The following is a 13,420-nucleotide window of genomic DNA, read 5'->3' as shown; positions in this document are numbered from 1 at the left end:
CGCGTAGGGAGGGAGGAGGCATGCGTACTAACAGGTTGGTGAGTAAGTATGTTGTCGATAGGCATTTAAGCAGGAGACGTAAGGCACATTTATATTCCATTTTTAGGCGGCCAGATTTCGGTTCCCGTCGAATTCGCCATTCCTTTCCTCGTTGTATTGCCCACGGGGCTGTCGTTGTACGCAGCCAAGGTACCTGTCAGATACTGCTCTCCGGGGACCTGCGTCACAACCAGCCAGGTACCCATTATGTATACTACGCATAGGTAATAAAACCTCTCCAAGGTCTACTAAGGTATCATAAAATCGTGACGTTCTCCAGCAAGGATGTTTCGCAACTTAGGTTAAGTCAAGATGTCGGTACATGTTGGAGTCCCTAATGTAGGTACCTAAGGTAGGTATGAATATTTGGTGCCTTTCCTATTCCCATTCCCACCGCATATGATGGCGGCTTACCCATCGCTTTACCACTGCAGTTTTTTTTTCCCTGTCCCGCTAGGAAAATGTTGCGTGCGTTTGGCCTCGATACCAAGATTCATTTCTGGACGAATTTTTTTTTTTGCCATCCTCGAGGTCTCTCCCCATGTTTCTCACCCACAGGCAACTTAGCCTCTTACCTACATGAATACACGTATATCACGTACATGCCAAAGCTACCACCCTGGCGCATCCAACATACATCTATCGCTGCATGGGTGGAGGTACCTACGTACCCGGGAGGTAGGATGAGAGGTACCTAATGTACTTACATAGCTGCCGTACCTCCCACATTAGGTGCGGACGCTTCCACTAGCTTAGGAAGTACCTAAATTGGTCTATACCTACATATGTGTACATCCGCAGGGACCACACACACACACAGAATACACACAGATACACCACACCCTCCCTCACCCACGCACAGTCGGCCTCCCATCTGCACATACATGGCATGGCGATTCCCTATGGTGGGCTAAGAAGATTGATGCGTCTTCTCACTCTCTCTCTCGCTGCCACTATTTTCCCCTTTTCCTCATCTTCATTTTCCCGCAATTCCTTTTTTATTTATTTATATAATCCGCCTTCTCCTCTAGCCATCCCCGTCTCTCGGCCTTTTCCTCTCTCCAGGGTCTCGCATACGGGCCTCGATAACCGGCCGGGGGGTGGTTGACCCGGCCTCTTGATTCACTCTCACATTCATTGCACCCCATTACTGAATGCAACCTATCTCACGTACATGCCATACCATACCATACTACCTCCATCCTGCATCCTGGCAGCATTTAATATTTCCTCCTTCCCCTGTGTTACTTCACGTCCGTACCGCGGGCCCCTGAGCCGTTAGGAGCAACGAGAGCAGGACGGGCATACGGTGCGTACGGTACGCACGCAAGCACACACCTTCGGCGCGCACGTACAGACGAGAGACAGACGGGGAGACGAGGTACCTGGCGTACGGTGTTCCTGGGGAGTGGGTACTGTAGGGGGTCTGCACTGTACGGGCCAGACAGCCAATCCACTCTTTTTAGGTGCCACGACCAAGTGGGAATTTGCAAAGTAGAGGGAGGGAGGGAGAGAAGAGAGAGAGAGAGAAAAAATAGGTTGCTAGGTGCGGGCGACGGGTGGGTTTTATTACCATTGACAGGTAATAATATTTGTTCCCTTTGGTCGGCAGGCGGTCGGACACACACACACACACACACACACACACACCACACAAATAACACACACACGCCGGCGCTGGGCCAATTCTTTGTGGTGCGAGTCCCAGTTCCGCAGTGACAGGCAGCTGTCAGCCAGGTCCCTCCAAACAACCTCGCAGTTTGCCATCTGCCAGCCCAGCCCAGGCCCGAGTTCCCCCCGTCTGCTGGCCGAACCTGGTCACTGTCTGCCTCTTTGCTGGAACCAGCCTCTGCCACCCCCCAGCAACCTGCCTTACACCACCACATTCACTACCTACGCTCGCTGCGTATAACGTTCCCATACACTGCCTCCATAACCCGCCTCCATCTGCCTGTCTGCCTTGGCCTGGTCGCCTTCCCTGCCGCTGCTGGATCTTTTTTTTGGGGGGGAGGGCCAAGTCGCGGTCGCACCAACAAGCAACCGCAGAATCTCCAAAGTCCCGTCTCCCCTTCAATCGCGACCGACTGGCCGTGCAGCGCGACGGAGCCGCCAATTTCTTAGCAGCAACTCGCATCACCGTCCATGCCAGCGCGCCCCAGTGCACGACGAGGCCAAATCAAGACGCAATTCGGGCGAGAAGGGGGAGAATTAAAAAGGGCTCCCAGTGCAGCACCCCCCGGTACTACAAACCCAGAAAAAAAAAGAGACGAGTAAAATGGCCTCGCCGGCCATAGCACTCCCCAACGGCCACGGCCTCCCTCCAGTCGTGCAGCTGGCCGCCAACACGAATCCGAATGCTGCCATCTCCAGTCCCGACGCCGACGTCAATACCGCGCAATCTATCACCTCCTCCACCAAGCGCAAACGCGAATCCTCCGACGCAGCCGACAAGCAGCCAAATGGCCTCAATCCCCATCGCACGGCCACCCCGGCCGCCCCTGCCGACCCTGCCTCCGTCGACGCGATCAAGGTCGATCAGCCGACGATACGCAACTACTACGACGTCCTCCAGAGGTACGGTACAGAGACTATAGCTAGCATGCCGCATCTACACCTTCGTGCACTCCTACATCCGCATCCAACCCCCATACGCCCGTCCCTTCGTGCCCATATTTCCGCCTAGGTAACCTACGTTATATACGTATAACCCGCATCTATCCCAGTACATCTATCATCGATCATCCTCTTCTCTCCCCCTCTTCCTCCGCTTCCATCGCCGCCATCGCCCTCGTCGTCATCCTCGTCCCCGGAGGCCACCATCCCACACGTCACCCATTCCACCCGAGAACACATCCCCCCCCCCCCCCCCATCGTTACGTGCCGCGCATCGCCCTCCTTACCCGTCCCCTCGCGACCCACCCCTCTCCTCTTTCTAGCTGTAAACAATATGTGCTCGGAGCCGACACACGCATGCGACTGCTTCGCCCACGCTACGGCGTCGTGCTGATTATTGGTCACGCTCTAGGTACGATCCGACGCCTTCCGTCCTCAAACGTCCTCTTCCCAGCCCAGACGACTCCGCGGACGAGCCTCACGCGAAGCGTAAGCGGCCGGATGACATGCCGCCGCAGCCTTCTATCTCCGAAAAGGTCGCGAAGGAGCAATATGCCGACTTAGATAGTATTATTGTGGACATAAAATCGTCCATCGACGACCAGCTGGCGCGACTGAGGAATATGGAGTCCGCACGGGATATCGAGGCCAACGACATGGCCATCGCCAGGCTTATCGACTTCAAGCGGCAAGCCTATGGGCTCTTTAAGAGAGAGATAACCTATCCCAATCGCGTCAACGTCCCCGGCGTTCTCCAGACGCTGGATTCGACCAGCGACCTCCTCTCCAACGCAAGCGGGAACATGGTCTTGTCCGTAACCGGCGAGGCTATGAGGGGCAGGCAGTTGTATACCAGTCTCCAGCAGCCCGTCCCCAACCCCGATGGCAGCGGAGCCACTATCCGTCCGCTCCGGGAGAATGGGCTGCCGGACGGGATCAAGACGGCCAAGGCCATACCGTTTTCCTTCCCGGCCGCCATCGATAAGGACAAGAAGTCTAAGACGCTGGGCGAGCTCTTCCCGCCCCCGCGCAACCTGCCCTCCCTCCAGCCTCCCAAGGCGCCCAAGAGCACCACCAAGGGCGTTCAGGTCGGATGGCACCACCCCGAATTGACAGAAAAGTCCAAGTACCGAGCCGGCTCCTACTTCAGCCAAACCATCTCCGCCGGACGCTGGCTCGACTACAGCAACGCGGCGCCCCCGTCGCAGATCATGACGAAGCAGCGTGAGCGAGCCCTCAGCCTCGCCGGGAACAAGCCCTCGTCATCCGACCTAGAGATGTCCGAGATGGAATCTCTCTTCCGAGGAGCATTCTCTAGCTTTGCGCCCTCCAAGGACGACTCGGCGGCTATGATCTCGTCGGGTCTCATCAGCCACACCATGTGGTGGCAGAGGGTGGGAAAGCGCAACTTTGATCGCTTGGTCGAGAACGAAACACCGGAAGACGCCCCCCCCGAGGAAGCAACCAAGGAGAGCGCCGCCGTCGTCGAGGAAGTAGACGAAGATCTGATCAGAGAAGCTCTCGAAGACTGGGACGACAGCATTGTCGACCCTAGTCTCGAACAAGCCTGCTGTCCAAAGAAGTCCGACGAAGAGAAAGACGTCGACGACATACTCCAGGACGTGTCTGACATGATCCAGACGCTGATCTCCTACCAGAAGAATCGCAACCTTACTCTGCCGTCCCCGTCCAGTCAGAGTCGATACGCAGCGGACCCGGCTCATAGCGACATGCTTACCAACGGTTCGCCAGTGCAGCCGGGCGAGGAGGAGATGGCTACCTACCAGGCCCTCAAAGCCCAGCTGGTTGTGGTGATTCAGATGTTGCCGCCCTACGCAGTCGCGCGCCTCAACTCGGACAAGCTCGACGAGCTCAACATATCGACAAAGATCGAGGTTCGGACCGATGAGTACCAAGGCCTCATGGAGGAGGACGAGGCGGCCGCTCGTGCCCGGGCCGCGACAGCCACTCCGGTTGCTGCACGGCCGGCTTCACATCGAGCCTCGAGCTCGTCGAATGCTATACAGTATACCCCTCAGCCTTACCATCCGAATCGCGCCCCGATGCCGACCCCGCAACCGTACTTCGCCGCGCAGACGCCGATACGACCGCCGCAACAGGCTATACAGCGCGCGCCGCAAACGATGCCGCCTAACTACACCCAACGACCCCCGTCGAACGCGGCCTATCGGCCTACTCCTAACCACTATCCTAATGCGGGCTACCAGCAGCAGTTTCCGAAGCACCAGCAGTACGCACAGCCCGGTCCCTACGGGGGAACGCCGACGCAGCCACGTCCGCCAGCCTATCAGCCGATGCCAGGTTACCCTAACATGGGAAACGCGACCCCCCAGCCTCGTTTCCCTGCATACGCGCAGAACGCGCAGTCGCCGGTTTATCACCATCAGCCCTACCAACCGCCACATCAGCAACCGCCGCAGCACAACACCCCGGCTCATCCGCCTTACCCCCAGTACACCAATGGTGTCGGGCCGCAGAGGACGGCATCCCCGCACATACCCCACCAGACACCCCAGCATCAGCCTCTCACCCATCTGGGGTATAATCCGGCTACGCCCCCGAGGCAAACGTCCTATGGCAGCCAGCCGAATATGGGAAACGACCCGTCACGGCGCTACTACCCCCCCGCCGGGTCGCCTGGGATGCCGAACAACCAATTAATGCCTCACAGTCAGCCGGTCCAGAACCAGCCGCCTCCGGGAACCTCGTCGTTCCAGACTTCTCTCAACCCTCATCAAGTCCAGCAAGCAATGGATCAGGCCAAGGCGCGCTTCGATGCGACAAAAAGCGCACAGAGGACAAATGAAGGTATGAGAAATTCGATGGCTGCGCAAGGGCAGGGGCAAGTCGGCGCCCCGGTAGGTCTCGGTGGCATCGGTCTGGGGGGGGATCCGTCGAGGCTGGCAGCCACCCGGGGGAGCATCCCGGCCTATCCGGCAGCCAGCCAGGGTCCCAACCCCCAGATGAACTCGCCTAGGGTAACAAGCGCGCCCCCCATAGCCAACGGGGTCCCGACGATAGCGCCCACGCCGCCGCCAGCAACGAACGGTGTTCCGCCAGGACCCGCCAGAGAAGTTTAGTATTCTTTCGCGCACCGAGACGGCCGTCCCATCGTCCCCGGGCCACACATGTATATCACAATAGAAATACCTACGCCGCTACTACGCGATAGAGATAGCGAAGGCCAAGGTCTAAATCTCTCAATAGGGATTCTCGATTTCCGTGACTAAATCGGAAAATGGCGGTCCGCGGGTTTGCCCCGGATGTATCATCCACTGGGCGTACTCAGACACATTCGTCCAGCATGGGACTATCCGTATCCGGGTCGGAATGCAGGCCTAGACGCGGTAAATTCGGAACATCAGCAACGAAATTCTCACGATAATCACACAAGTAGTATATTCGGGTTGCGCCCCATGCGGCCAGGGGCCAGGGGGGTTTGGTGATAAGGGCAGCAAGAGAAGTCCCTAGTAATAGAGAACAGCGAGAGCACTCCCGTTCTCGCTTCTAACATTTTAGCTTTCTCTCTCTCTCTCTCTCTCTATATTTGTCCTCTTCCTTTTTTAGAGGCTTGCAAACTGGGTGCGAGGAATCGGAGTACGTGGAAACACGGCGGGGCCCCCCCCTACGAAACGGGGCGGCGACGGACTTTTAAAGGCAGGGGAGGGGAAGGGGGGGTTGTGGCGGCGCATCGCCGTTTGTTTTCTTATTCCTACCGCTCCCGTCTTGTTTCGTCTTCCGTCCTCCGGAGATAGAAAAACTTGGTTCACGTGTTTTCCTCATTGTCGTCATCATCATCATCTGCTTACCCGACTACCCCCTCGCCCACGATAAACAGCCCAACCAGGTTCTCCCTGTCTTAGCAGCACGGTGTCCCTCAGCCACGGCTTGGGCCCATTCGGTCTGGTTAACTCTCTCCCCATCGCCGCCGCCCCCTTGTCATAATCATCGTCATCATCATCACCACCATCATCGTTACGATCGCGCTACGCGCTCGCGTGGCTCGGTCTCCCCTGGGATTTCCGTGTATAAAAAGTTGCCGGCGTACGGCCAGGTTGTCTTCTCGCTAGCTGTTTGGAGGTGGGAATGCCGAGGATGCGCGGGATGCGCGGGTGTTTGTCTAGCGTATAGGGGTTTCGGGTAAGGCCGGTGGAATCGGCCCCTACCTGCTCGTCTACTCGCCCGTCCCCCTTCTTTGCCTACCTGAATCCGGCCCGCCCCGCTTCGCCTCGGGGGCGTCGGTCCCGGACAGACAAGGAACACCCCCCCCCCCCCCCCCTCCTCCTCCTCCTCTCTCCGGCCTCGCCGGCTCGACAACCGGGAAAGGCCAGCCCCATTTCCCTACCCACCCACGCTCCTGGCGAAGTAGCTAATTTGGCCTAATTGAGATGTTCTATTAACGTATTTCTTGTATCGCACGCGTGTATGTGTATGTGTATGTGTGTTCTCGGGGAGAGCAGAGCAGGGAAGAGAAGAGACGAGACGAGACGAGGAGAGGAGCTAGTCAGCTTCTGGTATGTGTTGACGAAAGATGGATGGATGGATGGACGGAGAGGGAGAAGGTGGGAAAAAGAAAAAGAAGAAAAAAAAGAAGCAGAGAGGAGGGTAGATTGTGCATAGCTTACTTTACTTTACTTACACTGCCGGCGCCCGTCCGGATAGGCAGACCAAAGTCGGGCGGGGGTCGGAGAGGGGGAAAAAGGGGAGACGGCGGACGGGTGTGTGTGTGTGTGTGCCAGTGCTGCCTATCTACTGCTGCTGCTGCTGCTGCTGCTGCTCTCTGTACCTCTACCGTTGTTAATAAAGCGCATACGAGAACCGGACCTGCAGTCGATGACCGGACATGTCTCTGCTCGTGCGTGCCCTATTAGTGATTGGCGTGGGCGTGGTCATCGCAGAGGAGCCGTGGTAACTACGATAACAACAGCGGCCGTAATGGTATAATATACCTGGACATAACTAGCCATATCTTGCAGAGGCAGACGAAGGCCGAAAGGAGAAACGGGCGCGGGAATCGCCGCCTAGGCTCTACCGCCCAACCCTCGCGTCTCGAGCACCACCACATCGTCTCACACGTCGCACATTTTTGGGGGGGGTTCTCTTGTTTATTTTCCGCTCATGTGTTTTTCTACTCCATTACCAAAAAAAAAATAAAGGCCGCGTCGTCGAACGGACCGGCCCCTCTCTAATACATACACATACGCACGCTATTACCTCTCCCACCCCGCTTCCCTCGCTATTTTCTCCGTCTTCCCCACACACCGCCTCCTTGCCCGTTCTTTTGCTCTCGCTATCACAATATCGTAATGGTACAGAGTAAGCGCCTAGGATAGTAGCTCGCGGCCGGTCCGCAAGCGAGGCCCCCGTCCGCGTGAGAACGCCGAGATAATAGGTATATCCACCCGTGCCGCGTCCGCTCATAAGGTGGGCCCCTTCCGCGTGTAGAGCGACAGGTTGCCGAACAGGCTGTTCCTCGGGAACAGGTGCCGGTCGTATCTGCGCATGAGCGCGTACACGCGCGGCGTCTCTGTGTCGGCGGGGTAGATGCTAACGTCGCCACGTCCTGCCGTCAGCCAGTGCCTTCCCGCCTCCCCTGGTTCGGGAAGTGGTTCTGCCGTCTTGACATCGTAGCGGGAGCGGCTCCGTCCTTAAGGAGCCGGAGATAGAGCTGACGCACGGAGTATATAGGGCTGCGATGAAAGGCAAAGCACAAGATGGGAAGCAGGGAAACGGAGCGGGGAATCTGGGATCTGGGGGGTGGGGGGTGGGGAAGTACATACTTGTGGTGCCCCGTGATCTGTTCGCCGAGGTTGAAGTTGCTGCGAGACTCAACCTGCTTTTCCTAATCCTCGGGACTGAGCACCGTGCTCCAGAACATGGCCGCCGGCATGGTCGCCGGTTCGGCGAGGTCGGCGACGATCTCCCGCACGCAGGTTTTGGGTTTCGGGGCGAACACGAGCGTGTGCTCATCGATCTCAGCGAAGGCGCCAGCCCCGTACCGACCCGTGACCACGAAGCCCATGCGCCCGAGCACGTCGACACACCCGCGCCGGTACCGCCAGTCCTGCACGTATATCGCGACCTCGTTGGGGAACCGGCTAGATAGGCGATCTCTCATCATGAGAGCCGCGGCGTGCAGGAACATCGAGTGCCACACTTCTTGCTCCTAGTCCTGTGCGCTCGATAGCAACGAACCCAACCCGATACATACGATCTTCCGGATGTCGGGCGGAAACGGGGTTCTCATGAACAGCGAGTACAGCTGGTGGCCTAGTGGATGCGATTCAAATTTCGTCACCGCCGCGCGGAAGTTTTCTAGCTCGGCTTCCGGATACCGGGAGTGCGGGTAGTCAAAATCAGGGGCCACCTTGATGGTCATGGCAGAGTATGGTTGCCCTGGGGCCCGATACCCTGCCGGAAATGCTAAAGCGTAGTAGCCGTGGAACTCGGCCGTGTATATGGTGCTATTTTCAGCCACTAGTTAGTTATCAATACCGAGCGTGGACGCAGAAATACACGTACTTAGCCCCCGTGTGAAATGTATAGTCTTCCATGCCAACGTAAGCGGGAATCCTGACGACCCCGCCGCTCCATGAACCCGCCATATGCCTCTCGAAGGCAAGAAGTCCTTCCTTGGTCCAGAGACGAGACCCGGCTTCGTACTGTTTTATGATCTCACGCTGAGTCTCGAGTTCGTCGTCTAAGAGCCGGTTTGTGGGTCGTGGGTTAAGAGGTGATTCGGGGTCGGGGTCGGGTACATTGATCTCGATTCCCTTCCCCTTCCCGCGGCCTTGGCTTTCGGGTTGAGGGGCTGAGGTTGCGGTCGGAGTTGGGCGCGTGTTGAAATACCTAGAAACTTCGGTGGGTGGAGGGTATGTTTCCGACGCAAGGGGAACCTGAGGGGGTGGGGCTTGGATATACGTGCTCGGCCCCGCTGAGGTACTAATCCCAGCGGCCGGACTCGGCGTCGATGATGCTCTCCGCCCAGGTTGTGGTCCTCCCGGCTGGATTCTGCGCCTAGGCAGTCCACCAGGAGAATGCATCGTTTCGTCCCGTAGCTGCCCGACGCGGGGATGCTGGAGCGGATTGCTTGGTGTCGTCTGCCCCTGGGTACCACCGAGCGCCGGACCCCCTAACCCCCCAGACACCATCGTTGGGTCGTCATAGTGCTCTACTCCCGGTTGGTGGTGTGGGATATCAGTACGTGGCGGACGATCGGATCCCTTGCCTGCTCTGCTTGACGACCCCGGTTCTCTCAACTGTTGTCTGCTTGACGGCTCTGCTCTGCTTGACGGCTCCGCTTTTCTCGACGGCTCTGCTCTGCTTGACGGCTCAGCTCTTCTCGACGGCTCTGCTCTGCTTGACGGCTCCGCTCTTCTCGACGGCTCCGCTCTTCTCGACGGCTCCGCTCTTCTCGACGGCTCCGCTCTTCTCGACGGCTCCGCTCTTCTCGACGGCTCCGCTCTTCTCGACGGCTCTGCTCTGCTTGACGGCTCCGCTTTTCTCGACGGCTCTGCTCTGCTTGACGGCTCAGCTCTTCTCGACGGCTCTGCTCTGCTTGACGGCTCCGCTCTTCTCGACGGCTCCGCTCTTCTCGACGGCTCCGCTCTTCTCGACGGCTCCGCTCTGCTTGACGACTCTGCTTGAGGCGGCGGCCCAGGCCCGCTTAGCTCGGGACGTGGTAATACCTCCTGTTGGGAAGGATCCTCAGAAGGATCCACGCTCCCTTGCTGCCCAGATTCGGGTTTGCGGGATAATTTCTTTTTTACGGCCTCGAACCTCTTGCGAAGACCCTCGGCCGAAAATCTAGGCATGGTGGAAGATTATCTACTCAGCTGGGATTAGGATTCGACTGAGGTTGCGCTTCTTTTCCTACCGGCGAAGCAAGCACGCGGAATCAGAAGAACATGGCCCATGCGACGATGGGAGCGTGGACCAAAGATGCACGTCCACAAGCGGCCCTAGGAGCGATAAAATAAAGAAATTCAATCGATACTAGGCGATCAAAACTGGGCGTACGAGAGATCGGCGATTGGGAGACGTGCCGCAATACGTGAGGTAGCAAGACGAACACAAAGTAGAGGGAGACAGTCGAATTACAGTCTACACGACAACTTCCTCTACTTGGGTAAACATACCGTGCCACGGGGCAAGATCTAGGTACCTACCTATAGCCTCAGGATTCGACCTTCTGAGCTCGCGTTAGCTGTCGTTAACATGCGTTGTTCCTGCGCTCGCCAGCAGCGGTAGCAGTAAGGTCAGCAGCCGCTTTGCTCAAGCCGCGATCGACGTCCGTCGTGATGTCGCCGGGAGTAAGGCAAGACTCGGAGAGCATTCAGAGGCGCCCTTGCCGGAGAACGGCGGTCGGTGCAGGAAGTTAACATCGATTCATTCCACCGCAGGGGATTCCTCGGGCCAGGGACGAGCGACGAGACGCGCGTCTCACGACCCCTAGTGGAATCGATCGGGGCATCCGCGAATGCGAAGAGCTCCCAACGACGATATGGGGAGTGGGAGCCGGCCGTGTTGGAGACGATCGGAATTGGGCAGAGGACGACGCTGAGGATGGCGAGAGGAGGAAGAAGGCTTGCTGGTAGGGGCCTGAAGCTGTTGTATGAGTACCTACCTTAGGTACCTAACTTAGGTAGGTATATGGTACCTACATACCTGGAGGTAGGTACCTAGGAGGTATCCTAGGTACCTATTACGGGAGTAGGCCAGGTGCATAACCAGGTTATTCAACGCCTCGCATCGCTGGACATAATAATAGTTGCATAAAGCCGACACGGCCTGGCATAACCTCGCCCCAGGAGAAGGAGCGCACTCGACGTATTTGCATAAAAGTCTAGGCGACGGGCAGCTTTGAGTAGGTACTCGGAAAGCTCGACTGAAATTAACAAGTACCTACCTATGATTATTTACTCCCGCTCTTTCGACCTCCCTTCTCTCGCCTTACTCTCACTTTTGGCGTCTTTTGTTTATTTCTTTATCAAATATTTCCCATGAGTCACCTCTTTTAATTCTACTTCGTCAGCTCATCGTTTCCCAGCACGGATTACGTCGTCAATCTCCCATGTGCAGCCGATCCGGGCGAGAATCCCGCCAGAAGCAGGGAAAAGGCCCTTTACCACCTCGGGCGGTGCTGTGGGGAAGCTGACGCGAGGGACGAAACGAGAGCGGGACAAAGGGCGCCTCGAAGCACGCGGGAAGTATGACATGCTGGCTGCCCCGAGCCGCCCCCTCCAATCGCGACCATGCGTCATCCTCTCTTCTTCTTCGTCGCAGTCTCCAGCCTGCTTCTCTTCATCGCCATGTCCGGACGACTCACCCAGAAGATCTTGGGCCATCTCGGCGTCGGCCTGCACCGTGACGGCAGCGATGCCGGCGGAAGCCATCAACCCTCGCATCCACACCAACCGCAGCCATACTCGGTTTCGGTCCCGCCATCCTCGCCCCCGTCGTCGTCAACCCACCCGCCGCCGCTACCACCAACAACCGCCCCCGACCGGCTGGAAATCCTGGCCGAGGAGACACTCCTTCACCCTGCAGGCGGGACCTACCCGCGGATGTGCCGCCTCTCGGACGGAAGTCTGTTGTGCGTGACTACCGGCTTCCTAGGTCACGGCGAGCGTGTGCTGCAAGTCTCTCGCAGCACCGACAACGGGCGCACCTTCGTGCCCCACGGCGAGATCGCCCGCGGGTCGGGCGACGTCGACAACGGCTTCCTGCTCGAAGTCCCCCCCTCGGCAGGATCCGACCAGCCGCCCGTCGTCCTGGCCGCCTTCCGCAACCACGACCGCGGGCCCGGTCCGAAGGGTCACCCCACGCACTTCCGCATCACCGTCTGCCGCAGCACCGACGGGGGCCGCACCTGGCGCTTCGCGTCGCAGGCCTTCGAGCAGAGCGCCGCCGCGAGCCGCGGCCTCGGCGTCTGGGAGCCCTTCTTGCGCCTCGGCCCCGACGCGGCCCCGACGGACTCCGGCGGCTACCCCGAGGTGCAGCTTACGTTCTCGCGCGAGCTCGCCCACAACGACCAGGAAACCTTCCGCGTGGAGTCGCGCGACGCGGGCGCCACCTGGTCCGCGCCGCCGCGGTGTCTGCAGTGCCACGGGCTCGGCGAGAACCTGCGGGACGGCATGCAGGGAATCGTGGCGGCGCGAGACGGCAGCGACGGGCGCGAGGCGCTGGTCGTCGTGTTCGAGACGACACGCCACGGCACCTTCAGCGTCGAGTACGCGGTGTCGTACGACGGGGGGCGGACCTGGCCCTCGCGCGACGAGGTATACCGGCCGCGGCCCGGGCGCAACGCGGGGGCGCCGCAGATCGAACGCGTGGGCGATAGGGACGGCAGCTCGCGCATGGTGGTCGTATTCATGACGGACGAGGACACGGACGCGCCGTCGTGGCCGCGGAAGGCGGCGGTCAAGGCGGCGTTCGCGGGGGGCCTGCGCGGCGGCCGGATCGCCTGGAGCGCGCCGAGGCTGGTGCACGAGGCGCCCGCGTCCTGGCCCGGCGTCGCGAGCACGGGGCCCGACGAAGTGATGGCCGTGTACGAGCACGGCGGCCGGCCGATGGGCAAACGCCTGCGGTGGGCGTTCCCCTAAAGAAGAGAAGGGGGGGCGGGCGTTAGCGTCGGCATCGCAGTCGGTGGATTAGCCGTCGCGCGCGCGCGGACAAGAGGGCGGGTATTGGTAGTAGAGAAACCCGTACATAATACGAAACGACGCGCACTCGAATAGAATTGAAT

General features: G+C 58.9%; 5 protein-coding genes across 5 annotated transcripts; 3 read left to right on the top strand and 2 right to left on the bottom strand.

Annotated features, from left to right (window-relative positions):
- The first annotated feature begins 832 nt into the window (after positions 1-832).
- Positions 833-1,217, top strand: GGS23DRAFT_523117 (uncharacterized protein). Its single transcript, XM_051514666.1, has one exon. The coding sequence runs from the start codon at positions 929-931 to the stop codon at positions 1,145-1,147; it is 219 nt and encodes a 72-aa protein (XP_051372678.1). The 5' UTR covers positions 833-928; the 3' UTR covers positions 1,148-1,217.
- GGS23DRAFT_523104 (uncharacterized protein) lies at positions 1,216-2,159 on the bottom strand. Its single transcript, XM_051514665.1, has one exon. The coding sequence runs from the start codon at positions 1,923-1,925 to the stop codon at positions 1,284-1,286; it is 642 nt and encodes a 213-aa protein (XP_051372677.1). The 5' UTR covers positions 1,926-2,159; the 3' UTR covers positions 1,216-1,283.
- On the top strand, positions 2,121-5,845 carry GGS23DRAFT_523085 (uncharacterized protein). Its single transcript, XM_051514664.1, has 2 exons — positions 2,121-2,613; positions 3,065-5,845. Exons 1-2 carry the CDS (start codon positions 2,315-2,317, stop codon positions 5,751-5,753), a joined length of 2,988 nt encoding a protein of 995 aa, XP_051372676.1. The 5' UTR covers positions 2,121-2,314; the 3' UTR covers positions 5,754-5,845.
- A 2,670-nt stretch (positions 5,846-8,515) lies between these two features.
- On the bottom strand, positions 8,516-9,824 carry GGS23DRAFT_596451 (uncharacterized protein; the record flags this gene model as incomplete). Its single annotated transcript, XM_051518480.1, has 3 exons — positions 8,516-8,839; positions 8,885-9,137; positions 9,196-9,824. 3 exons carry the CDS (start codon positions 9,822-9,824, stop codon positions 8,516-8,518), a joined length of 1,206 nt encoding a protein of 401 aa, XP_051372675.1.
- Positions 9,825-11,984: 2,160 nt separating this feature from the next.
- GGS23DRAFT_604892 (glycoside hydrolase family 93 protein) lies at positions 11,985-13,277 on the top strand (the record flags this gene model as incomplete). Its single annotated transcript, XM_051519675.1, has 1 exon — positions 11,985-13,277. The coding sequence occupies one exon, from the start codon at positions 11,985-11,987 to the stop codon at positions 13,275-13,277; it is 1,293 nt and encodes a 430-aa protein (XP_051372674.1).
- Between the last annotated feature and the right edge of the window lie 143 nt (positions 13,278-13,420).

Source organism: Durotheca rogersii (genome assembly GCF_024521655.1).
Source record: "Durotheca rogersii strain YMJ 92031201 chromosome Unknown GGS23scaffold_8, whole genome shotgun sequence".
NCBI classification, from domain to species: domain Eukaryota; kingdom Fungi; phylum Ascomycota; class Sordariomycetes; order Xylariales; family Xylariaceae; genus Durotheca; species Durotheca rogersii.
This window is presented reverse-complemented; position numbering and strand designations above follow the sequence as displayed.